We start from the raw sequence: 26975 nt of genomic DNA on the forward strand, positions 1-26975 counted from the left end.
ACTTTAAACAATGCAACATAATGTATAATGTTTACATACCCTACATTACTCATCTCATCTCATATGTATATACTGTACCCTATACCATCTACTGTATCTTGCCATCTTTATGTAATACATGTATCACTAGCCACTTTAAACTATGCCACTTTGTTTACATACCCTACATTACTCATCTCATCTGTATATACTGTACTCAATACTATCTGCTGTATCTTGCCTATGCCGTTCTGTACCATCACTCATTCATATATCTGTACATATTCTTCATCCCTTTACACTTGTGTGTATAAGGTAGTTGTTGTGGAATTGTTAGGTTAGATTACTCGTTGGTTATTACTACATTGTCGGAAATAGAAGCACAAGCATTTCGCTACACTCACATTAACATCTGCTAACCATGTGTATGTGACAAATAAAATTTGATTTGAATTTATATACTAAAATTTGACTGAATTTATATCAGTTATGAAAATAGTTAAATCGAGTACAGGCTTAATTGAATGACAGAGACAGAATATAATAAGGAATTTTATTGAATAGTTTTGGGTAGGCCTCATCTCAGGAAGCCATTGAATTACAAGAAAATAAAGCTATTTAGCTTTTGATCCTGTTTTAAAATGCTTTAGGCCTATATGTTTACCCTATATATTTGGGTCCATCCTTTTCTTCGGGTATGAGATATCCAAACATTGTTTAAAACTCTGCCGTATCACAATAACTATTCACTTTACTGTCATTCTGTAAATCATTCTCTGAATCAGCTTGTTGAAACAGGGCTCAAGTTCAATGTCTAATTTCACAGATAAATTGTTATTATTGAAACAACACTGCCATTATTAATACAAGGAACTAAAAGTGTTTTATGTCACACCAGTTTTGACAAGTAAAATGTTATTAAAATGTTTAATTTGCCATGACAGCCAAAAGACAGATCTAGTTTCAGGAAGTTAAATGTAAAACTCTAAGGAAGACTATTTTATTAACTTGAGATTCTCACCAAGACAGTCAGACAAACTAAAGAAGCGTCACCTCCAAACCACTCTTCTCTACTCCTTCCACCTCTCATCTCTTTTGGTGACCTCACAGTGGAACCACCTCATCTCTTTTGGTAACCTCACAGTGGAACCTCCTCATCTCTTTTGGTGAACTCACAGTGGAACCACCTCATCTCTTTTGGTGACCTCACAGTGGAACCACCTCATCTCTTTTGGTAACCTCACAGTGGAACCTCCTCATCTCTTTTGGTGACCTCACAGTGGAACCACCTCATCTCTTTTGGTGACCTCACAGTGGAACCACCTCATCTCTTTTGGTGACCTCACAGTGGAACCACCTCATCTATTTTGGTGACCTCACAGTGGAACCACCTCATCTCTTTTGGGGACCTCACAGTGGAACCACCTCATCTCTTTTGGTGACCTCACAGTGGAACCACCTAATCTCTTTTGATATCTTCAACCACCAACTTACCATCCTGAGACAAGGCAGGATGACCTCCGCCACGGCACACAGTGGAACCATCTCATCTCTTTTGGTGACCTCACAGTGGAACTGTCACTTATACTCCCTCAAGATATTTTTTATTTGAAACAAACAAGAAATAAGCCTCTAGGTCATCAGGCTGCTGTTTATCCCACACACCTGTCACCATCGTAATGAGTAATTGCGCCTCATGGGCCTCAGGGTCATTGTCCTGCTGGAAGGTGAACCTACGTCCCAGTCTCAAATCTCTTGAAGACTGAAACAGGTTTCCCTCAATAATTTCCCTGTATTTAACACCATCCATCATTCCTTCAATTCTGACCAGTTTCTCAGTCCCTTCTTCCATGTGTTTGGGGAGTCTCCCACATATATTTTGGCCAACACCAAACGCGTTTGCTTATTTTTTTCTTTAATTAAGCAATGGCTTTTTTCTGGCCACTCTTCCGTGTACAGCTCCAATCTCTGCTGTGGAGCTTTTCAGCTCCTTCAGGGTTATCTTTGGTCTCTTTGTTGCCTCTCTGATTAATGCCCTCCTTGCCTGGTCCGTGAGTTTTGGTGGGCGGCCCTCTCTTGGCAGGTTTGTTGTGGTGCCATATTCTTTCAATTTTTTAATAATAGATTTAATGGTGCTCTGTGGGATGTTCAAAGTTTCAGATACTTCTTTATAACCCAACCCTGATCTGTACTTCTCCACAACTTTGTCCCTGACCTGTTTGGGGAGCTCCTTGGTCTTCATTGTGCCACTTGCTTTGTGGTGTTGAAGACTCTGGGGCCTTTCAGAACAGTTGAAGTCGGAAGTTTACATACACTTAGGATGGAGTCATTAAAACTCGTTTTTCAACCACTCCACACATTTCTTGTTAAACAAACTATAGTTTTGTCATGTCGGTTAGGACATCTACTTTGTGCATGACACAAGTAATTTTTCCAACAATTGTTTACAGACAAATTATTTCACTTGTAATTCACTGTTTCACAATTCCAGATGGCCAGGAGTTTACATACACTAAGTTGACTGTGCCTTTAAACATCTTGGAAAATTCCAGAAAATGATGTCATGGCTTTAGAAGCTTCTGATAGGCTAATTGACATAATTTGAGTCAATTGGAGGTGTACCTGTGGAAATATTTCAAGGCCTACCTTCAAACGCAGTGCCTCTTTGCTTGACATCATGGGAAAATCAAAATAGATCAGCCAAAACCTCAGAAAATAAATTGTAGACCTCCACAAGTCTGGTTTATCCTTGGGAGCAAATTCCAAACGCCTGAAGGTACCACGTTCATCTGTACAAACAATAGTACGCAAGTATAAACACCATGCAGTCGTCATACCGCTCAGGAAGGAGATGCGTTCTGTCTCCTAGAAATGAACGTACTTTGGTGTGAAAAGTGCAAATCATTCCCAGAACAACAGCAAAGGACCTTGTGAAGATGCTGGAGGAAACAGGTACAAAAGTATCCATGTCCACAGTAAAACGAGTCCGATATCGACATAACCTGAAATGCCACTCAGCAAGGAAGAAGTCACTGCTCCAAAACCACCATATAAAAGCCAGACTACGGTTTGCAACTGCACATGGGGACAAAGATCATACTTTTTGGAGAAATGTCTTCTGGTCTGATGTGTTTGGAGGAAAAAGGGGGAGGCTTGCAAGCCGAAGAACACGGTCCCAACCGTGAAGCATGGGGGTGGCAGCATCATGTTGTGGGGGTGCTTTGTTGCAGGAGGGACTGGTGCACTTTACAAAATAGATGGCATCATGACGTCGTAAAATTATGTGGATCTATTGAAGCAACATCTCAAGACATCAGTCAGGAAGTTAAATCTTTGTCGCAAATGGGTCTTCCAAATGGACAATGACCCCAAGTATACTTCCAAGGTTGTGGCCAAATGGCTTAAGGACAAGTCAAGGTATTGGAGTGGCCATCACAAAGCCCTGACCTCAATCTTATAGAAAATTTGTGGGCAGATCTGAAAAAGCGTGTGCGAGCAAGGAGGCCTACAAACCTGACTCAGTTACACCAGCGCTGTCAGGAGTGGGCCAATTTTCACCCAACTTATTGTGGGAAGCTTGTGGAAGGCTACCTGAAACATTTGACCCAAGTTAAACAATTTAAAGGCAATGCTACCAAATACAAATTGAGTGTATGTAAACTTCTGAACCACTGGGAATGTGATGAAAGAAACAAAAGCTGAAATAAATCATTCTCTCTACTATTATTCTGACATTTCACATTCTTAAAATAAAGCGGTGATTCTAACTGACCTAAGACAGAGAATTTTTACAAGGATTAACCTCTCTGGTATCAGTGGGACGGTATTGTCCCACCTCGACAACAGCCAGTGAAAATGGGCGCCAAATTCAAAACAACAGAAATCCCATAATTAAAATTCCTCAAACATAAAAGTATGATACACCATTTTAAACTTCTTGTAAAACCAACCACTGTGTCCGATTTCAAAAAGGCTTTACGGCGAAAGCACACCATGCGATTATGTTAGGTCAGTGCCTAGTCACAGAAAACCATACAGACATTTTCCAACCAAGGAGAGGTGTCACAAAAGTCAGCAATAGCATTAAAATGAATCACTTACCTTTGATGATCTACATCTGGTGGCACTCCCAGGTCTCCATGTTAGACAATAAATGTTTGTTTTGTTCGATAATGTCCCTCTTTATGTCCAAAAAGTTCAGTAATCCAAAGGCACAAAGCGCGCTCTCAACATCAAGATAAAAAGTCAAAAAAGTACAATAAAAGTTTGTGGAAACATGTCAAACGATGTTTAAAATCATTCTTCAGGTTGTTTTTGTCATAAATAATCAATAATATTTCAACCAGACAAAAACTTTGTCAATAGAAAAGGAGAAACAAGAAAGGCGTGTTCCCGACCAGGGAAATTTCCACTGGCCTATCATTGAATGTGCTGTATCTCCCTCATTTTTCAGAGTACAAGCCTGAAACAATGCCTAAAGACTGGCCACATGTAGAAGAAGCCACAGAGATCGTGAACTGGGTCCTAAGTCTTTGTGTGGTGGATAGGCTTTCAATGGAAAAACAGCCTTTCCAAATAATAGTACTTACTGGATGGATTTTCCTCAGGTTTTTGCCTGCCATATCAGTTCTGTTATACTCAGACATTATTTTAACAGTTTTGGAAATTTTGGAGTGTTTTCTATCCAAATCTACCAATTATATGCAATTATATGCATATCCTAGCTTCTGGGCCTGAGTAGCAGGCAGTTTAATTTGGGCACACTTTTCATCCAAAATTCCAAATGCTGCCCCCTACCCTATTGAAGTTGAATGCCAGGAATTGTGAACAACTGAGTTTAAATGTGTTTGCCTAAGGTGTATGTAAACTTCTGACTTCAACTGTATTACTGAGATCATGTGACAGATCATGTGACACTTAGATTGCACACAGGTGGACTTTATGTAACTAATTATGTGTCTTCTGAAGGTAATTGGTTGCACCAGATCTTAGTTAGGGGCTTCATAGTAAAGGGGGTGAATACAATATGTACACCACTTTTCTGTTTTTTATTGTTTTTACATTTCACTTCACCAATTTGGACAATTTTGTGTATGTTCATTACATGAAATCCAAATAAAAATCTATTTCAATTCCAAGTTGTAATGCAACAAAATAGGAAAAATGCCAAGGGGGTGAATACTTTTGCAAGACGCTGTGTATCTGTCACTCTCCTTCGTTCCTCAGGTGTTATTGACTGTTTTCATGTTGGTGAGTTGTTTGTGTTTTGTGTTCATTGTTTTGTTTATTTATTAAAACACTCACTCCCTGTACCTGCTTACCGACTCTCAGCGCACTCATTACAAGAATACTATTATTAACTTAAGATTCTCACCAAGACAGGCAGATAGACAAACAATAGAGTGGGCTGGCTATACATTGCACAAGAAGAGTAAAGACTATTTTAAGAGAGAGAAGATAATTCATGCAAATGTATGCTGCTATTGAACAATAACTAGGCCCATTGGATTACCTTTGAAATGATCTTCTTTGAACTGCCGGATCGTTATAAATGGCTTGGATGGATGGATTTGATTGTCCAGCATATTGAAGTCGTTCATATGCTAATAATCCACACGGCTACCCGGCATTCATTATTCTTAGAGGAGCAGAACAAGCAATGGAACATGAATTGATCCTGGCTTAGAAAAAATATCCTGGCGCATGATAGGATCGACATTTTATTATTATTATTCATTATTTATTCCTTCTGGAATATATGCTTTAGAACGGCGAACTCCACGTGGCTTGTCATGTGCCTTTTACTGAGGAGTGGCTTCCTGCTGGCCGTTGTACTGTAAAGGCCTGATTGATGGAGTGTTGCAGAGATGGTTGTCCTTCTGGAAGGTTCTCCCATCTTCACAGAATAACTTTGGATCTCTGTCAGAGTGACCATTGGGTTCTTGGTCACCTCCCTGACCAAGGTCCTTCTTCCCCGATTGCTCAGTTTGACCGGCCGGCCAGCTCTATGAAGAGTCTTGGTGGTTCCAAACTTCTTCCATTTAAGATTAATGGAGGCCACTGTTATTGGGGACCTTCAATGCTGCAGAAATATTTTGGTAGCCTTCACCTAGATCTGTGTCTCGACACAATCCTGTCTCTGAGCTCTACAAACAATTCCTTCGACCTCATAGCTTGGTTTTTGGTCTGACATGCACTGTCAACTTGTGGGACCTTATATAGATATGTAGACAGGTGTGTGCCTTTCCAAATCATGTGCAATCAACTGAACTTGCCACAGGTGGACTCCAATCAAGTTATAGAAACAACAAGGATGATCAATGGAAACAGGATCCACATGAGCTCAATTTCAAGTCTTATAGCGAAGGGTCTGAATACTTATGTAAATAAGGTATGTGTTTTTTATTTGTGGAAAGGAATACTTTCCAAATGCATTATTATTATGAGTTTTTCATGAGTTTTTACAATAGCCAATTTTTTACTTCGTGGCTACAGAATCTAGTGGAAACACAAACTCAAGGACGAAAACGTATTTGAACAATATACATTTGACTTTATTTACAAACACAATTAGGGATTTCCATTCTTCGAAGCTGGATTTGTTCTGGGCGCAAACCTTTTGTATTTCGCTCAGCTTTTTTTGTTGACAAGGTTTTATAGTGAATGGTTGGTGTTAATGTCTGGAGTAAAAACTAAATCAAACTAAAATAGATTCTTTAAAAGGAAAATACATTTGTAGAACTAAATAGACGAGTTATATATATATATATATATATATATTTAATAGATAGGTCTAGACGAGTTTTAGCCTTCAGCCTTTATATAAATATATGAACTAATTCATGTAAAAAAACATTTATTATGAATTAAGTATAAACTGTAAGGGAGTGCGTAACTGGCAGCAGGGAAGTCTGGGTAATCAACGGAGCAGTTTGATTCATCAAACCACCGGAAATCAGAACAACAAAACCCGTGGCGATAAAATGTGCACATGCACTTACAATAAACAATTCCGCACAAAAGACATGGGGGGAACAGAGGGTTCACACATGTAATGAGGGAATTGAGACCAGGGAAGACAAAACAAAAGGAAATTGAAAAGTGGATCGATGATGGCCTATAGACAGGCGACGCCGACCGCCGCCTGAACAAGGAGAGGAACCGACTTCGGCGGAAGTCGTGACATAAACACATTTATTTTAGGCCTTAACTGAACCAATAATATTCTGCCATATGAACAATACAATATGTGTAACCATACATGATTTAATGATTTAACATGATTTAATGATTTAACATGATTTAACATGATTTAATGATTTAACATGATTTAATGATTTAACATGATTTAATGATTTAACATGATTTAATGATTTAACATGATTTAATGATTTAACACGATTTAATGATTTAACATGATTTAATGATTTAACATGATTTAATGATTTAACATGATTTAATGATTTAACATGATTTAACATGATTTAACATGATTTAACATGATTTAATGATTTAACATGATTTAATGATTTAACATGATTTAATGATTTAACATGATTTAATGATTTAACATGATTTAATGATTTAACATGATTCAATGATTTAACATGATTCAATGATTTAACGTGATTTAATGATTTAACATGATTTAATGATTTAACATGATTTAATGATTTAACATGATTTAATGATTTAACATGATTTAATGATTTAACATGATTTAATGATTTAACATGATTTAACATGATTTAATGATTTAACATGATTTAACATGATTTAATGATTTAACATGATTTAACATGATTTAACATGATTTAACATGATTTAACATGATTTAACATGATTTAATGATTTAACATGATTCAATGATTTAACATGATTTAACATGATTTAATGATTTAACATGATTTAATGATTTAACATGATTTAACATGATTTAATTATTTAACATTATTCAATGATTTAACATGATTTAATGATTTAACATGATTTAATGATTTAACATGATTCAATGATTTAACATGATTTAATGATTTAACATGATTTAACATGATTTAATTATTTAACATGATTTAACATGATTTAATGATTTAACATGATTTAATGATTTAACATGATTCAATGATTTAACATGATTTAATGATTTAACATGATTTAATGTGATTTAATGATTTAACATGATTTAATGTGATTTAATGAAAAGCAGTAAACGTTTAATAACAGACACAATCAGGAAACAGTTAATTTAATAGTGTTTCACATATTTTGTTGTTATTATTATACCCCCTTTTTCTCCCAAATTGGTAGCTACAATGTTGTCTCATCACCGCTACAGAATCGGGCGAGGTGAAGTTCGAGAGCCTCAGAAACACGACGTTCACGGTCACGGCCGGCTGTGACACAGCCTGGGATCGAACCTGAGGCTGTAGTGGCGCCTCAGCACTGCAATGTAGTGCGCCACTCGGGAGGCCCCTGCTTCACGTTCTTTAATAACCGACTAATGAACACAATCATGCAATAGGCTGGCTTCAAAAATCCCCAGTTCTTCACAGCTTCGCCAGTTCTTCACAGCTTCACCAGTTCTTCACAGCTTCCCCAGTTCTTCACAGCTTCCCCAGTTCTTCACAGCTTCACCAGTTCTTCCCAGCTGCCCCAGTACTTCACAGTTTCCCAGAGAAAGTGTAAAACGAATCAAAATATATTTTAGATGTTTCAAAGTAGCCACCCTTTGCCTTGAAAACAACCTTGCGCACACTTGGCATTCTCTCAACCAGCATCATTATGAATGCTTTTCCAAGGAGTTCCCACATATGCTGAGCACTTGTTGGCTGCTCTTCCTTCAGTCTGCGGTCCAACTCATCCCAAACCCTCTCAATTGGGTTGAGGTCGGGTGATTGTGGAAGCCAGATCATCTTATGCAGCACTCCATCACTATCCTTCTTGGTCAAAATATAGCCCATACACAGCCTGGAGTTATGTTGGGTCATTGTCCTGTTGAAAAACAAATGATTGTCCCACTAAGCGCAAACCAGAAGGGATGGCATATCGCTGCAGAATGCTGTGGTAGCCATGCTGGTGAAGTGTGCCTTGAATTCTAAATAAATCACACCTCCTCCATGCTTCATATTGGAAACCACACCATGCGAAGATCATCCATTCACCTACTCCTCGTCTCACAAAGACAAAGAGGTTGGAACAAAAGAAACTCAAATTTGGACTCATCAGACCGAAGAACGTATTTCCACCGGTCTAATGTCCATTGCTCTTGTTTCTTGGCACAAACAAGTCTCTTCTTTTCATTGGTGGCCTTTAGTAGTGGTTTCTTTTCAGAAATTCAACCATGAAGGCCTGATTCACACAGTCTCCTCTGAACAGTTGATGTTGAGATGTGTCTGTTACTTATCAGTTGGAGTTATCCAACTGGCCCCTCTGTCGCGACGTTACATCCATCTGCGGCCCGCTAATCGTTAGCTGTCTTATCGGCTGCTATCGGAATAGGTCTATCGGACAATTTTTCTTGGGTCACTATAACTATATCTATTTTGCCAATTGGATTAATCCCCTCTACCACACGCCCCTCTACCACACGGAACCCCACTAATCTACCGACGGAAACGCATGAGGTGGCTAAAAACAGACCTCCATCCTATGCTAGCTTGGTACCGATGGCCCGGCTAGCTGTCTGAATCGCCGTGACCCCAACCAACCTCACTACTCACTGGACCCTTATGATCACTCGACGCATGCCTCTCCGTAATGTCAATATGCCTTGTCCATTGCTGTTCTGGTTAGTGTTTATTGGCTTATTTCACTGTAGAGCCTCTAGCCCTGCTCACTATACCTTATCCAACCTTTCAGTTCCACCACCCACACATGCGATGACATCACCTGGTTTCAATGATGTTTCTAGAGACAATATCTCTCTCTTCATCACTCAATACCTAGGTTTACCTTCACTGTATTCACATCCTACCATATCTTTGTCTGTACATTATACCTTGATGCTATTTTATCGCCCCCAGAAACCTCCTTTTACTCTCTGTTCCAGACGTTCTAGACGACCAATTCTCATAGCTTTTAGCCGTACCCTTATCCTACTCCTCCTCTTTTCCTCTGGTGATGTAGAGGTGAATCCAGGCCATGCAGTGCCTAGCTCCACTCCTATTCCCCAGGTGCTCTCTTTTGATGACTTCTGTAACCGTAATAGCCTTGGTTTCATGCATGTTAACATTAGAAGCATCCTCCCTAAGTTTGTTTTATTCACTGCTTTAGCACACTCCACCAACCCCGTGTGTCCTAGCCGTGTCTGAGTCCTGGCTTAGGAAGACCACCAAAAACTCTGAAATCTCCATTCCTAACTACAACATTTTCAGACAAGATAGAACTGCCAAAGGGGGCGGTGTTGAAATCTACTGCAGAGATAGCCTGCAGAGTTCTGTCCTACTATCCAGGTCTGTACTCAAACAATTTAAACTTCTACTTTTAAAAATCCACCTCTCTAAAAACAAGTCTCTCACCGTTGCCGCCTGCTATAGACCACCCTCTGCCCCCAGCTGTGCTCTGGACACCATATGTGAACTCGTGCTCGTGCTGCTAGGTGACCTAAACTGGAACATTCTTAACACCCCAGCCATCCTACAATCTAAGCTTGATGCCCTCAATCTCACGCAAATTATCAATGAACCTTCCAGGTACCTCCCCAAAGCTGTAAACACGGGCACCCTCATAGATATCATCCTAACCAACTTGCCCTCTAAATACACCTCTGCTGTTTTCAACCAAGATCTCAGTTATCATTGCCTCATTGCCTGCATCCGTAATGGGTCAGCGGTCAAGCGACCTCCACTCATCACTGTCAAACACTCCATGAAACACTTTAGCGAGCAGGCCTTTCTAATCGACCTGGCCAGGATATCCTGGAAGGACATTGATCTCATCCCGTCAGTAGAGAATGCCTGGTTATTTTTAAATGCCTTCCTAACCATCTTAAATAAACATGCCCCATTCAAGAAATGTAGAACCAGGAACAGATATAGCCCTTGGTTCTCTCCAGACCTGACTGACCTTAACCAACACAAAAACATCCTATGGCGTTCTGCATTAGCATCGAACAGCTCCCGTGATATGCACTGAGGATAGGAAACTCTGTCACCACCGATAAATCCACTATAATTGAGAACTTCAATAACCATTTTTCTACGGCTGGCCATGCTTTCCACCTGGCTACCCCTACCCCGGTCAACAGCACTGCACCCCCCACAGCAACTCGCCCAAACCTTCCCCATTTCTCCTTCCCCCAAATCCAGTCAGCTGATGTTCTGAAAGAGCTGCAAAATCTGGACCCCTACAAATCAGCCGGGCTAGACAATCTGGACCCCCTATTTCTAAAATGATCTGCCGAAATTGTTGCAAACCCTATTACTAGCCTGTTCAACCTCTCTTTCGTGTCGTCTGAGATTCCCAAAGAAAGCAGCTGCGGTCATCCCCCTCTTCAAAGGGGGGGCACTCTTGACCCAAACTGCTACATGCTATCCTACCCTGCCTTTCTAAGGTCTTCGAATGCCAAGTCAACAAACAGATTACCAACCATTTCGAATCCCACCACACCTTCTCCGCTATGCAATCTGGTTTCAGAGCTGGTCACGGGTGCACCTAAGCCACGCTCAAGGTCCTAAACAATATCTTAACCGCCATCGATAAGAAACAATACTGTGCAGCCGTATTCATTGACCTGGCCAAGGCTTTCGACTCTGTCAATCACCACATCCTCATCGGCAGACTCGATAGCCTTGGTTTCTCAAATGATTGCCTCGCCTGGTTCACCAACTACTTCTCTGATAGAGTTCGGTGTGTCAAATCAGAGGGTCTGTTGTCCGGACCTCTGGCAGTCTCTATGGGGGTGCCACAGGGTTCAATTCTTGGGCCGACTCTCTTCTTTGTGTACATCAATGATGTCGCTCTTGCTGCTGGTGAGTCTCTGATCCACCTCTACGCAGACGACACCATTCTGTATACTTCTGGCCCATCTTTGGACACTGTGTTAGCAACCCTCCAACGATTTCAATGCCATACAACTCTCCTTCCGTGGCTTCCAACTGCTCTTAAATACAAGTAAAACCAAATGCATGCTCTTCAACCGATCGCTGCCTGCACCTGCACGCCCGTCCAGCATCACTACTCTAGACAGTTCTGACGTAAAACTGACCATCCTACCGATCCTCGACTTTGGCGATGTCATTTACAAAATTGCCTCCAATACCCTACTCAATAAATTGGATGCAGTCTATCACAGTGCCATTTGTTTTGTCACTAAAGCCTACTACCCACCACTGCGACCTGTACGCTCTCGTTGGCTGGCCCTCGCTTCATAATCGTCACCAAACCCACTGGCTCCAGGTCATCTACAAGACCCTGCTAGGTAAAGTCCCCACTTATCTCCCTCACTAGCTAGGAAACACTTATCTCCCTCATTAGCTTTAAGCATCAGCTGTCAGAGCAGCTCACAGATTACTGCACCTGTACATAGCCCATCTATAATTTAGCCCAAACAACTACCGCTTCCCCTACTGTATTTATTTATTTATTTTTCTGCTTTGCGCCACATTATTTATATTTCTACTTCACACATTCTTCCACTGCAAATCTACCATTCCAGTGTTTTACTTGCTATACCTTGTCACAACACAACTGATTGGCTCAAACACATTAAGAAGGAAAGAAATTCCACAAATGAACTTTTAACAAGTCACACCTGTCAATGTAAAAGCATTCCAGGTGACTACCCCATGACATTGGTTTCAGAGAATGGCAAGAGTGTGCAAAGCTGTCATCAAGGCAAAGGGTGGCTACTTTGAAGAATATAAAATAATGTACAATAAATGTTGATTTGTTTAACACTTTTATGGTTACCACATGATTCCATATGTGTCATGTCATAGTTGTGATGTCTTCACTATTATTCTATAGTGTAGAACATAGTAATAATAAAGACAAACCCTAGAAATAGTACTGTATGCTGGCGCCAGGAAGGACCAGGGGAGGGGTCAGGGGTTAAGGGTCAGACATCGGATCTGGGAACCCTACTCGGTCAGATCTTGAATTAATGTGTACTTACTTTAATGACTAAACATGTTGGGTGATTCTTCTTGAAAACATTCATTCCTCTTGTCAGGACTGAGCCTGGTGGAGAGTTACCCTTACGAACCCGAAGAGAGGGGCTTCGACTACGTACGCCTGGCCTCCATCGCTGCAGGTGAGTCTGGTAGCAGTATAGATGACCTGACTGTCTCTGCCCTGGGAGTAGGTAGAGGGGGGTAGGTAGAAGGGCAGAACTTGTCTGGGGGGTAGGTAGAGGGGAAGAATGAGTGTTTGGGGGTAGGTAGAGGGGCAGAACGTGTGTCTGGGGGATAGGTGGAGGGGGGTAGGTAGAGGGTCAGAATGTGTGTCTGGGGGCAGCTATAGATTGGCAGAATGTGTGTCTGGGGGCAGCTATAGAGGGGCAGAATGTGTGTCTGGGGGGTAGGTAGAGGGGCAGAATGTGTGTCTGGGGGCAGCTATAGAGGGGCAGAATGTGTGTCTGGGGGCAGCTATAGAGGGGCAGAATGTGTGTCTGGGGGCAGCTATAGAGGGGCAGAATGTGTGTCTGGGGGGTAGGTAGAGGGGCAGAATGTGTGTCTGGGGGCAGCTATAGAGGGGCAGAATGTGTGTCTGGGGGCAGCTATAGAGGGGCAGAATGTGTGTCTGGGGGCAGCTATAGAGGGGCAGAATGTGTGTCTGTGGGGCAGCTATAGGGTGGCAGAATGTGTGTTTGGGTGTAGCTATAGAAGTGCAGAATGTGTGTTTGGGGGGCAGCTATAGAGGGGCAACTATAGAAGCAGCTGCCTCCTGGAGGGGTACCTGGGGTCAGTTATAGGGAGGCTGTGCTGTTTGCCCTCAGGGTAAAAAATAACTTTATCACCTATTTACATTAAATAGCAGCTCAGAGAGCCCATCTCAGATTGTCTATGGGGGAGCAGCAGAAGGGAACATGGCCAAGATGTTAAAATGTTCATAGATGATCAGCAGGGTCAAATAATAATAAAAACTGTAGTTATCGAGGGTGCAGCAAGTCAGCACCTCAGGAGTAAATGTCAGTTGACTTTTCATAGCCGATCATTCAGAGTATCTGTACCGCTCCTGCTGTCTCGAGAGAGTTGAAAACAGCAGGTCTGGGACAGGTAGCACATCCTCAGGGTTTCATAGCCTTAGGCAGAACAGTTGAAACTGGAGCAGCAGCATGGCCAGGTAGACTGGGGACAGCAAGGAGTCATCATGTCAGGTAGTCCTGAGGCATGGTCCTAGGGCTCAGGTCCTCTGAGAGAGATAAAGAAAGAAAGAGAGAATTAGAGAGAGCATACTTAAATTCACACAGGACACTGGATAAGACAGGAGAAGTACTCCAGATATAACAAACTGACCCTAGCCCCCCGACACATAAACTATTGCAGCATAAATACTGGAGGCTGAGACAGGAGGGGTCAGGAGACACAGGAGAAACTGGTTTTAATGATAGCAGCCATCCCCACAGAAACTGCCAGACAAAGTTTAATATCACAGTGACTTTGTAAAGGCTAATTAAATATGGGATCAAATTGGAAAAATCTGTTATGTAAAGATTGTCACTAGAGGAAAGACGTTGTAGTCACACCTCTTAATGTTATCACCCATTTATATACAGTCAAATATGTAGGAACATAAATGTATATAGTGAGAAGGAAACATTCAAAACAGCAGTGAAATTGTAACGTAACTTCACCCCCCAGCTTGACGTGTCAAGTTTCAAGTGTCAGCTCGTGGCTGGGGTGTGTGGGATTTGTGATGACGCCGTGGGCCTTCCTCAGGCAGCGTTTCCAGTAGATTTCCTGGGTGGGTGGGAGCACTGGGCCGTCTTCACCACCAGCATGAGGGCCTTGCCGCCGTGGACGAAGACATTAACAGGCCGTGATGCAACCGGTCAGGATGTACTCGCTGGTGCAGCGGTAGTGTTTGGATAGGACCCGGCCAAATGTGTTCAACCACCTTAGGAAGTAGAGATGCTGTTGCGCTCTCTTGACCAGAGTGACGGCTTGTTATAACTACCACGTAGTTGGTTGATAACAAGTCGTCAGTGATGTGGACGCAGAGGAACATAAAACTGCTGACTCTCTCTACAGCAGTCCCATTGGTATTCCATCCTCTGCTTCCTGAAGTCAGCAATCAACACCTTTGTTTTGCTGATGTTGAGGGTGAGGTTGTTGTCATGACACCACAATTCCAGTTCACTTACCTCCTCCTGAGGCTGCGAAATTGCAGTAATAACAAGTAATCATTACTGTCTTGTACACAGTGTAAGGGGATAAAGAATAGATACAGTAGATGGTATCGGGTACAGTATGTACAAATGAGATGAGTATGTAAACAAAGTGGCATAGTATAGTATAAAGTGGCTAGTGATACATGTATTACATAAGGATACCGTCGATGATATAGAGTACAGTATATACGTATGCGTATGAGATGAATAATGTAGGGTAAGTAACATTTATATAAGGTAGCATTGTTTAAAGTGGCTAGTGATATATTTACATCATTTCCCATCAATTCCCATTATTAAAGTGGCTGGAGTTGAGTCAGTGTCAGTGTGTTGGCAGCAGCCACTCTGGCTGTTTAACAGTCTGATGGCCTTGAGATAGACCTCGCCTTCTGGATGATAGCGGGGTGAACAGGCAGTGGCTCGGGTGGTTGATGTCCTTGATGATCTTTATGGCCTTCCTGTGACATCAAGTTTGCCCCCGGTGATGCGTTGTGCAGACCTCACGGTTGAGGGCGGTGCAGTTGCCATACCAGGCGGTGATACAGCCCGCCCGATTGTGCATCTGTAGAAGTTTGTGAGTGCTTTTGGTGACAAGCCGAATTTCTTCAGCCTCCTGAGGTTTCTTCACGATGCTGTCTGTGTGAGTGGACCAATTCAGTTTGTCTGTGATGTGTATGCCGATCATGTGGATAGGGGGGTGTTCCCTCTGCTGTTTCCTGAAGTCCACAATCATCTATCACTCCGAGGGCCCTCACCTCCTCCCTGTAGGCCGTCTCATCGTTGTTGGTAATCAAGCCTACCACTGTTGTGTCGTTCAGCGGGGAGGAGATGTTGTTGCCTACCCTCACCACCTGGGGGCGGCCCGTCAGGAAGTCCAGTACCCAGTTGCACAGGGCGGGGTCGAGACCCAGGGTCTCGAGCTTGATGACGAGCTTGGAGGGTACTATGGTGTTGCTGTAGTCGATGAACAGCATTCTCACATAGGTATTCCTCTTGTCCAGATGGGTTAGGGCAGTGTGCAGTGTGGTTGAGATTGCATCGTCTGTGGACCTATTTGGGCGGTAAGCAAATTGGAGTGGGTCTAGGGTGTCAGGTAGGGTGGAGGTGATATGGTCCTTGACTAGTCTCTCAAAGCACTTCATGGTGACGGATGTGAGTGCTACGGGGCGGTAGTCATTTAGCTCAGTTACCTTAGCTTTCTTGGGAACAGGAACAATGGTGGCCCTCTTGAAGCATGTGGGAACAGCAGACTGGTATAGGGATTGATTGAATATGTCCGTAAACACACCGGCCAGCTGGTCTGCGCATGCTCTGAGGGCGCGGCTGGGGATGCCATCTGGGCCTGCAGCCTTGCGAGGGTTAACACGTTTAAATGTCTTACTCACCTCGGCTGCAGTGAAGGAGAGACCGCATGTTTTCGTTGCAGGCCGTGTCAGTGGCACTGTATTGTCCTCAAAGCAAAAAAGTTATTTAGTCTGCCTGGGAGCAAGACATCCTGGTCCGTGACTGGGCTGGGGTCCGTGATTGACTGTAGACCCTGCCACATGCCTCTTGTGTCTGAGCCGTTGAATTGAGATTCTACTTTGTCTCTGGCGCTTAGCTTGTTTGATAGCCTTGCGGAGGGAATAGCTGCACTGTTTGTATTCGGTCATGTTACCAGACACCTTGCCCTGATTAAAAGCAGTGGTTCGCGCTTTCAGTTTCACACGAATGCTGCCATCAATCCACGGTTTCTGGTTAGGGAATGTTTTAATCGTTGCTATGGGAACGACATCTTCAACGCACGTTCTAATGAACTCGCACACCGAATCAGCGTATTCGTCAATGTTGTTATCTGACGCAATACGAAACATCTCCCAGTCCACGTGATGGAAGCAGTCTTGGAGTGTGGAGTCAGCTTGGTCGGACCAGCGTTGGACAGACCTCAGCGTGGGAGCCTCTTGTTTTAGTTTCTGTCTGTAGGCAGGGATCAACAAAATGGAGTCGTGGTCAGCTTTTCCGAAAGGGGGGCGGGGCAGGGCCTTATATGCGTCGCGGAAGTTAGAGTAACAATGGTCCAAGGTCTTTCCTCCCCTGGTTGCGCAATCGATATGCTGATAAAATTTGGGGAGTCTTGTTTTCAGATTAGCCTTGTTAAAATCCCCAGCTACAATGAATGCAGCCTCCGGATAAATTGTTTCCAGTTTGCAGAGAGTTAAATAAAGTTCGTTCAGAGCCATCGATGTGTCTGCTTGGGGGGGGATATATACGGCTGTGATTATAATCGAAGAGAATTCTCTTGGTAGATAATGCGGTCTACATTTGATTGTGAGGAATTCTAAATCAGGTGAACAGAAGGATTTGAGTTCCTGTATGTTTCTTTCATCGCACCATGTCACGTTAGTCATAAGGCATACGCCCCCGCCCCTCTTTTTACCAGAAAGATGTTTTTTCCTGTCTGCGCGATGCGTGGAGAAACCTGTTGGCTGCACCGCTTCGGATTGCGTCTCTCCAGTAAGCCACGTTTCCGTGAAGCAAAGAACGTTACAGTCTCTGATGTCCCTCTGGAATGCTACCCTTGCTCGGATTTCATCAACCTTGTTGTCAAGAGACTGGACATTGGCAAGAAGAATGCTAGGGAGTGGTGCGCGCTGTGCCCGTCTCCGGAGTCTGACCAGTAGACCGCCTCGTTTCCCTCTCTTTCGGAGTCGTTTTTTTGGGTCGCTGCATAGGATCCACTCTGTTGTCCTGTTTGTAAGGCAGAACACAGGATCCGCGTCGCGAAAAACATATTCTTGGTCGTACTGATGGTGAGTTGATGCTGATCTTATATTCAGTAGTTCTTCTCGACTGTATGTAATGAAACCTAAGATGACCTGGGGTACTAATGTAAGAAATAACACGTAAAAAAACAAAAAACTGCATAGTTTCCTAGGAACGCGAAGCGAGGCGGCCATCTCTGTCGGCGCCGGAAGTCGTAGCTGGGGATTTTAACAAGGGTAAACTGAAAACAAGACTCCCTAAATTCTATCAGCATATCAATTGTGCTACCAGGGCTGGTAAAACCCTGGATCATTTTTATTCTAACCTCTGTGACGCATATTTGGCCCTTCCCCTCCCTCCTTTCGGAAAAGCTGACCACGACTCTATTTTGTTGCTCCTATAGACAGCCTATAGAAGTTCCCGCGCTCAGGTCTGTTCAACGCTGGTCCAACCAATCTGATTGCACGCTTCTAGACTGCTTCGATCACGTGGATTGGGATATGTTCCGCATTGCTTCCAACAACAACATTGACGAATACGCTGATTTGAGATCATTTGCAAGTGCATCGGCGATGTTGTACCCACGGCAACTATTAAAACATTCCCAAACCAGAAACCGTGGATTGATGGCAGCATTCGCGCGAAACTGAAAGCGCAAACCACTGCTTTTAACCAGGGCAAGGTGACCGGAAACATGACCGAATACAAACAGTGTTGCTATTCCCTCCGCAAGGCAATCAAACAGGCTAAGCGTCAGTATAGAGACAAAGTAGAGTCGCAATTCAACAGCTCAGACACAAGAGGCGGGGTCTACAGTCAATCACGGATTACAAAAATAAAACCAGCCCAGTCGCGGATGTCTTGCTCCCAGGCAGACTAAATAACTTATTTGCTCGATTTGAGGACAATACAGTGCCACTGACACTCAGCCACGCTCAAGGTCCTAAACGATATCTTAACCGCCATCGATAAGAAACATTACTGTGCAGCCGTATTCATTGATCTGGCCAAGGCTTTCGACTCTGTCAATCACCACATCCTGATCGGCAGACTCGACAGCCTTGGTTTCTCAAATGATTGCCTCGCCTGGTTCACCAACTACTTCTCTGATAGAGTTCAGTGTGTCAAATCAGAGGGTCTGCTGTCCGGACCTCTGGCAGTCTCTATGGGGGTGCCACAGGGTTCAATTCTTGGACCGACTCTCTTCTCTGTATACATCAATGAGGTCGCTCTTGCTGCTGGTGATTCTCTGATCCACCTCTACGCAGACGACACCATTCTGTATACTTCCGGCCCTTCTTTGGACACTGTGTTAACAACCCTCCAGGCAAGCTTCAATGCCATACAACTCTCCTTCCGTGGCCTCCAATTGCTCTTAAATACAAGTAAAACTAAATGCATGCTCTTCAACCGATCGCTACCTGCACCTACCCGCCTGTCCAACATCACTACTCTGGACGGCTCTGACTTAGAATACGTGGACAACTACAAATACTTAGGTGTCTGGTTAGACTGTAAACTCTCCTTCCAGACCCATATCAAACATCTCCAATCCAAAGTTAAATCTAGAATTGGCTTGGCCTCCAACTGCTCTTAAACGCAACAATGCAGCATCCTTCAGCATCATGCTGCCAAACATACCCTTGACCCATATCAAACATCTCCTGACCAAGATCCTATTCCGCAACAAATCCTCACGCCGCCAAACTTTGGCGATGACTTCGGCGATGTCATCTACAAAATTGCTTCCAATACCCTACTCAACAAATTGGATGCAGTCTATCACAGTGCAATCCGTTTTGTCACTAAAGCACCATATACTACCCACCACTGCGACTTGTACGCTCTCGTCGGCTGGCCCTCGCTTCATACTCGTCGCCAAACCCACTGGCTCCATGTCATCTACAAGACCCTGCTAGGTAAAGCTCCGCCTTATCTCAGCTCGCTGGTCACCATGGCAACACCCATCCGTAGCACACGCTCCAGCAGGTGTATCTCACTGATCACCCCCAAAACCAACACTTTCTTTGGCCGCCTCTCCTTCCAGTTCTCTGCTGCCAATGACTGGAACGAACTACAAAAATCTCTGAAACTGGAAACACTTATCTCCCTCACTAGCTTTAAGCACCAACTGTCAGAGCAGCTCACAGATTACTGCACCTGTACATAGCCCACCTATAATTTAGCCCAAACAACTACCTCTTCCCCATACTGTATTTAATTAATTTATTTATTTTGCTCCTTTGCACCCAATTATTTGTATTTCTACTTTGCACATTCTTCCATTGCAAAACTACCATTCCAGTGTTTTACTTGCTATATTGTATTTACCTTGCCACCATGGCCTTTTTTGCACACCTCATTTGCTCACATTGTATATAGACTTGTTTATACTGTATTATTGACTGTATGTTTGTTTACTCCATGTGTAACTCTGTGTCGTTGTATCACACTGCTTTGCTTTATCTTGGCCAGGTCGCAATTGTAAATGAGAACTTGTTCTCAACTTGCCTACCTGGTTAAATAAAGGTAAAATAAAAAATAAATAAATAAACAAAGCACTGCCCGCTACCAAACATACCTGTAAAACTGACCATCCTGCAGCAGACGTGGCGAAACATTTACAAAATGTGTTACCCCTCAACAAATTGGATGCAGTCTATCACAGTGCAATCCGTTTTGTCACCAAAGCCCCATATACTACCCACCATGCGACCTGTACCAGCTGGTTGGCTGGCCCTCGCTTCATATCAATCGCCAAACCCACTGGCTCCATGTCATCTACACGACACCATTGCTGTTCAATCCATTGCTGGCAAAAGGAAGCAGATGTGGGGCTGTTAGCATTGCCCTGTGCGCTTTGTGCATACGCTCCAGTAAGGCTGTGATGGTGTCCGAGTTCTCATCGAACCAATCCTGATATTTGCCTCATTTTCAGATGGTAACGTTGGTGCGTATGCACTGAGAAGAGTAGCATAACACATTTTGGCTAGGGTGACACGAGTCATGGGTCTTTCACATATGCCGACAGGTGTTTCGGTGAGACTGGGTAAAGTCTGTTCTTAATTGCCAGTCCCAGAGGGTAACCTTTCCAGAAGAAGGTGTAGCCCCCCCCCCCCCCCCCCCCCCCCCCACCCTTTCAGGGAATCTTCATCCAGTACCAGGTCTCACTCACGGCAGCAATCCACACACCACACACCACACACACTCAACACACCACACAACACGCCACACACACTCACAGCCTCCATTTGGCAAATCAGATCATAATTCTATCCTCCTGATTCCTGCTTACAAGCTAAAACTCAAACAGGAAGTACCAGTGACACGTTCAATACAGAAGGGGTCTGATGTGGCGGATGCTAAACTACTGGACTGTTTCGCTAGCATAGACTGGAATATGTTCCGGGATTCATCTGATGGCATTGAGAAGTACACCACACCGCACCGGTTTCATGAAGAAATAAGTGCATCGATGATGTTGCCCCACAGTGACCATAAGGACATATCCCAACCAGAAGCCATTGATTACAGGCAACATGCAGCCGCTTTCAAGGAGCGGGACACTAATCCGGAGGATTCTAAGAAACCTATACGACCTACGACCTCTGGCAAGCCATCAAACAGACAAAACATCAATACAGGACTAAGACGCTCGATGAATGTGGCAGGGCTTGCAAACTATTACAAAGATAAACCCAGCCGTGAGCTACCCGGTGAAGCCAACCTACTAGATGAGCTAAATGCCTTCTGAACTGTGTGATCTCGCTCTCCGAAGCTAAGACCTTTAAAAAGGATATCATTCACGTCAGTAAGACCTTTAAACAGGTTATCATTCACGTCAGTGCCTCTTCCCCCTCAGGATGCTGAAAAGACTTGGGCCCTCAGATCCTCAAAAAGTTCTACAGCTGCCCCATTGAGAGCATCTTGGCTGGCTGGCTGCATCACTGCTTGGTACGGCAACTGCAAGGCACCCGACCACAAGGCACAACAGAGGGTGGTGAGTAGGGCCCAGTACCAAGGACCTTTATAACAGGCGGTGTCAGAGGAAGGTCCCAAAAAGGGTCAAAGACCCCAGTCACCTAAACCATAGACGGTTCTAAAGTTCTATCGGCAACAGGACCGTGAATCGCTTCTACTCTCAAGCCATAAGACTGCTAGACAAGACTGCTAAATAGCTAATCAAATCCCAGACTACCTGCATTGAGCTTTTTTTCCACTACTCTCTTCACACATACTGGACTCTACCCACACACTCACTGGACTCTACCCACACACTCACACATACTGGACTCTACCCACACACTCACACATACTGGACTCTACCCATAACCTCACACATACTCTACTGTTACCCACACTACATACGCCACTACATACACCACTACACAAACACACACACATGTAGCATGCGCACACATGCATACTTGATAATCTGACTTTACATAACAGTCCCCGCGATATGCAACTGTTAAGGGAAGTCAGGAACCAATACACACAGTCAGTCAGGAAAGCTAAAGCCAACTTCTTCAGGCAGAAGTTTGCATCCTGTAGCTCCAACTCCAAAAAGTTCTGGGACACTGTGAAGTCCATGGAGAACAAGAGCACCTCCTCCCAGCTGCCCACTGCACTGAGGCTAGGTAACACGGTCACCACCGATAAATCCATGATTATCGAAAATTTCAACAAGCATTTCTCAACGGCTGGCCATGCCTTCCGCCTGGCTACTCCAACCTCGTCCAACAGCTCCCCCCCCCCGCAGCTACTCGCCCAAGCCTCTCCAGGTTCTCCTTTACCCAAATCCAGATAGCAGATGTTCTGAAAGAGCTGCAAAACCTGGACCCGTACAAATCAGCTGGGCTTGACAATCTGGACCCTCTATTCCTGAAACTATCCGCCACCATTGTCGCAACCCCTATTACCAGCCTGTTCAACCTCTCTTTCATATCGTCTGAGATCCCCAAGGATTGGAAAGCTGCCGCAGTCATCCCCCTCTTCAAAGGGGGCGACACCCTGGACCCAAACTGTTACAGACCAATATCCATCCTGCCCTGCCTATCTAAGGTCTTCGAAAGCCAAGTCAACAAACAGATCACTGACCATCTTGAATCCCACCGTACCTTCTCCGCTGTGCAATCTGGTTTCCGAGCCGGTCACGGGTGTACCTCAGCCACGCTCAAGGTACTAAACGATATCATAACCGCCATCGATAAAAGACAGTACTGTGCAGCCGTCTTCATAGACCTTGCCAAGGCTTTCGACTCTGTCAATCACCGTATTCTTATCGGCAGACTCAGTAGCCTCGGCTTTTCGGATGACTGCCTTGCCTGGTTCACCAATTACTTTGCAGACAGAGTTCAGTGTGTCAAATCGGAGGGCATGCTGTCCGGTCCTCTGGCGGTCTCTATGGGGGTGCCACAGGGTTCAATTCTCGGGCCGACTCTTTTCTCTGTATATATCAATGATGTTTCTCATGCTGCGGGAGATTCCCTGATCCACCTCTACGCAGACGACACCATTCTATATACTTCCGGCCCGTCCTTGGACACTGTGCTATCTAACCTCCAAACGAGCTTCAATGCCATACAGCACTCCTTCCGTGGCCTCCAACTGCTCTTAAACGCTAGTAAAACCAAATGCATGCTTTTCAACCGTTCGCTGCCTGCACCCGCACGCCTGACCAGCATCACCACCCTGGATGGTTCCGACCTTGAATATGTGGACATCTATAAGTACCTAGGTGTCTGGCTAGACTCTAAACTCTCCTTCCAGACCCATATCAAACATCTCCAATCGAAAATCAAATCAAGAGTCGGCTTTCTATTCCGCAACAAAGCCTCCTTCACTCACGCCGCCAAACTTACCCTAGTAAAACTGACTATCCTACCGATCCTCGACTTCGGCGATGTCATCTACAAAATTGCTTCCAACACTCTACTCAGCAAACTGGATGCAGTTTATCACAGTGCCATCCGTTTTGTCACTAAAGCACCTTATACCACCCACCACTGCGACTTGTATGCTCTAGTCGGCTGGCCCTCGCTACACATTCGTCGCCAGACCCACTGGCTCCAGGTCATCTACAAGTCCATGCTAGGTAAAGCTCCGCCTTATCTCAGTTCACTGGTTACGATGGCAACACCCATCCGTAGCACGCGCTCCAGCAGGTGTATCTCACTGATCATCCCTAAAGCCAACACCTCATTTGGCCGCCTTTCGTTCCAGTTCTCTGCTGCCTGTGATTGGAACGAATTGCAAAAATCGCTGAAGTTGGAGACTTTTATCTCCCTCACCAACTTCAAACATCTGCTATCTGAGCAGCTAACCGATCGCTGCAGCTGTACATAGTCTATTGGTAAATAGCCCACCCATTTTCACCTACCTCACCCCCATACTGTTTTTATTTATTTATTTTTCTGCTCTTTTGCACACCAATATCTCTATCTCATAATGTAATACATAGAAAACAAGATGGCACTGGAGAAGAAGGCTGACATTTTACGTGTTCCTATCCAATTGTGTTTTTTGTTTGTTCTGGACATCAGAACAGCGCTCACTCACCACGAACTGGCAGAATCCTTTTTTTCCGAGTCCGATGAGCCTGACGTGAATGACATACTGCTTTCCCGAGAACAGGCCCAGAACCCTGTCATTTGCGTGAAGAAGGCGGAGAAAAGGGGTCCGGAGGGCAGGCTGCCATCGGAGACGGTCGAATAAACCACCACTGCCTTCCATTCTGCTATCAAACGTGCAATCTTTGGAAAATAAAATCGATGACCTACGCTGAAGATTAAACTACCGAAGGGGCGGCAGGGTAGCCTAGTGGTTAGAGCGTTGGACTAGTAACCGGAAGGTTGCAAGTTCAAACCCCCGAGCTGATAAGGTACAAATCTGTCATTCTGCCCCTGAACAGGCAGTGACGGCAGTCATTGAAAATAAGAATTTGTTCTTAACTGACTTGCCTAGTTAAATAAAGAAATTCTAAACTGCAATATCTTATGCTTCACGGAGTCGCGGCTGAAAGACGACATTATCAACATACATCTGGCTGATTTGATTAGCTACCTGCAGGATAGAACAGTGGCATCTGGTAAGACAAGGGGTGGCGGTCTATGTATTTTGTAAACAACAGCACGATATCTAAGGAAGTCTCGAGGTTATGCTCGCACGAGGTAGTATCTCATGATAAGCTGTAGACCACACTATCTACCTAAAGAGTTTTCATCTATATTTTTCATAGCTGTCTATTTACCACCACAGATCGATGCTGGCACTAAGACCGCACTCAATGAGCTGTATAAGGCCATAAGCAAACAGGAAAACGCTCATCCAGAGGTGGCGCTCCTAGTGGCCGGGGACTTTAATGCAGGAAAACATAAATCCGATTTACCTAATTTCAATCAGCTTGTTAAATGTGCAACCAGAGGGGAAAGAAACTCTAGACCACCTTTACTCCACACACAGAGACGCATACAAAGCTCTCCCTCGCCCCCCATTTGGCCAATCTGACCATAATTCTCTTCTCCTGATTCCTGCTTACAAGTAAAAAGTAAAGCAGGAAGTACCAGTGACTCGCTCAATACGGAGGTGGTCAGATGCCGCGGATGCTACGCTACAGGACTGTTTCCCTAGCACAGACAGGAATATGTTCCGGGATTCATCCAATGGCATTGAGGAGTACACCACCTCAGTCATCAGCTTCATCAATAAGTGCATCGACGACGACGTCCCCACAGTGACTGTACGTACATATACCAACCAGAAGCCATGGATTACAGGCAACATCCGCACCAAGCTAAAGGCTAGAGCTGCTGCTTTCAAGGAACGGGACACTAATCCGGACGCTTATAAGAAATCCCTCTATGCCCTCCAACGAACCATCAAACAAGCAAAGGGTCAATACAGGACTAAGATTGAATCCTACTACACCGGCTCCGACACTCGTCGGATGTGGCAGGGCTTGCAAACCATTACAGACTTCAAAGAGAAGCACAGCCGAGAGCTGCCCAGTGACATGAGCCTACCAGACAAGCTAAACTACTTCTGAAACATACATGAGAGCACCAGCTGTTCCAGAAGACTGTGTGATCACGCTCTCCGCAGCCGATATGAGTAAGACCTTTAAACAGGTCAACATTCACAAGGCCGCAGGGCCAGATGGATTACCAGGACGTGTACTGCGCTGACAAACTGGCAAGTGTCTTCACGGAAGTTTTCAACCTGTCCCTGTCTGGGTCTGTAATTCCAAAATGTTTTAAGCAGACCACCATAGTCCCTGTGCCCAAGAACACTAACGTAACCCCTGTATCTAGCCATGTTATTACCTGGTACTTCCTGTATATAGCCATGTTATTACCTGGTACTTCCTGTATATAGCCATGTTATTACCTGGTACTTCCTGTATATAGCCATGTGATTTTCTGGTACTCCCTGTATATAGCCATGTTATTACCTTGTACTCCCTGTATCTAGCCATGTTATTACCTGGTACTTCCTGTATATAGCCATGTTATTACCTGGTACTCCCTGTATATAGCCATGATATTACCTTGTACTCCCTGTATCTAGCCATGTTATTACCTGGTACTTCCTGTATCTAGCCATGTTATTACCTGGTACTCCCTGTATATAGCCATGTTATTACCTTGTACTCCCTGTATATAGCCATGTTATTACCTGGTACTCCCTATATATAGCCATGTTATTACCTGGTACTCCCTGTATATAGCGACGTTATTACCTTGTACTCCCTGTATATAGCCATGTTATTACCTGGTACTCCCTGTATATAGCCATGTTATTACCTGGTACTCCCTGTATATAGCGACGTTATTACCTTGTACTCCCTGTATCTAGCCATGTTATTACCTGGTACTCCCTGTATATAGCCATGTTATTACCTGGTACTCCCTGTATATAGCCA

General features: G+C 44.1%; 1 protein-coding gene across 1 annotated transcript in view; it reads left to right on the forward strand.

The window, feature by feature from the left end:
• LOC139395378 (GDNF family receptor alpha-4-like) overlaps positions 1-26975 on the forward strand; it is an 85172-nt gene that overhangs the window by 10987 nt on the left and 47210 nt on the right. The window contains exon 3 of the mRNA XM_071142946.1: positions 13151-13231. Within this exon, the coding sequence (XP_070999047.1) occupies positions 13151-13231 (81 nt within the window). The remainder of the gene's footprint in view (positions 1-13150; positions 13232-26975) is intronic.

Source organism: Oncorhynchus clarkii, unplaced genomic scaffold (genome assembly GCF_045791955.1).
Source record: "Oncorhynchus clarkii lewisi isolate Uvic-CL-2024 unplaced genomic scaffold, UVic_Ocla_1.0 unplaced_contig_2969_pilon_pilon, whole genome shotgun sequence".
NCBI classification, from domain to species: Eukaryota; Metazoa; Chordata; class Actinopteri; order Salmoniformes; family Salmonidae; genus Oncorhynchus; species Oncorhynchus clarkii.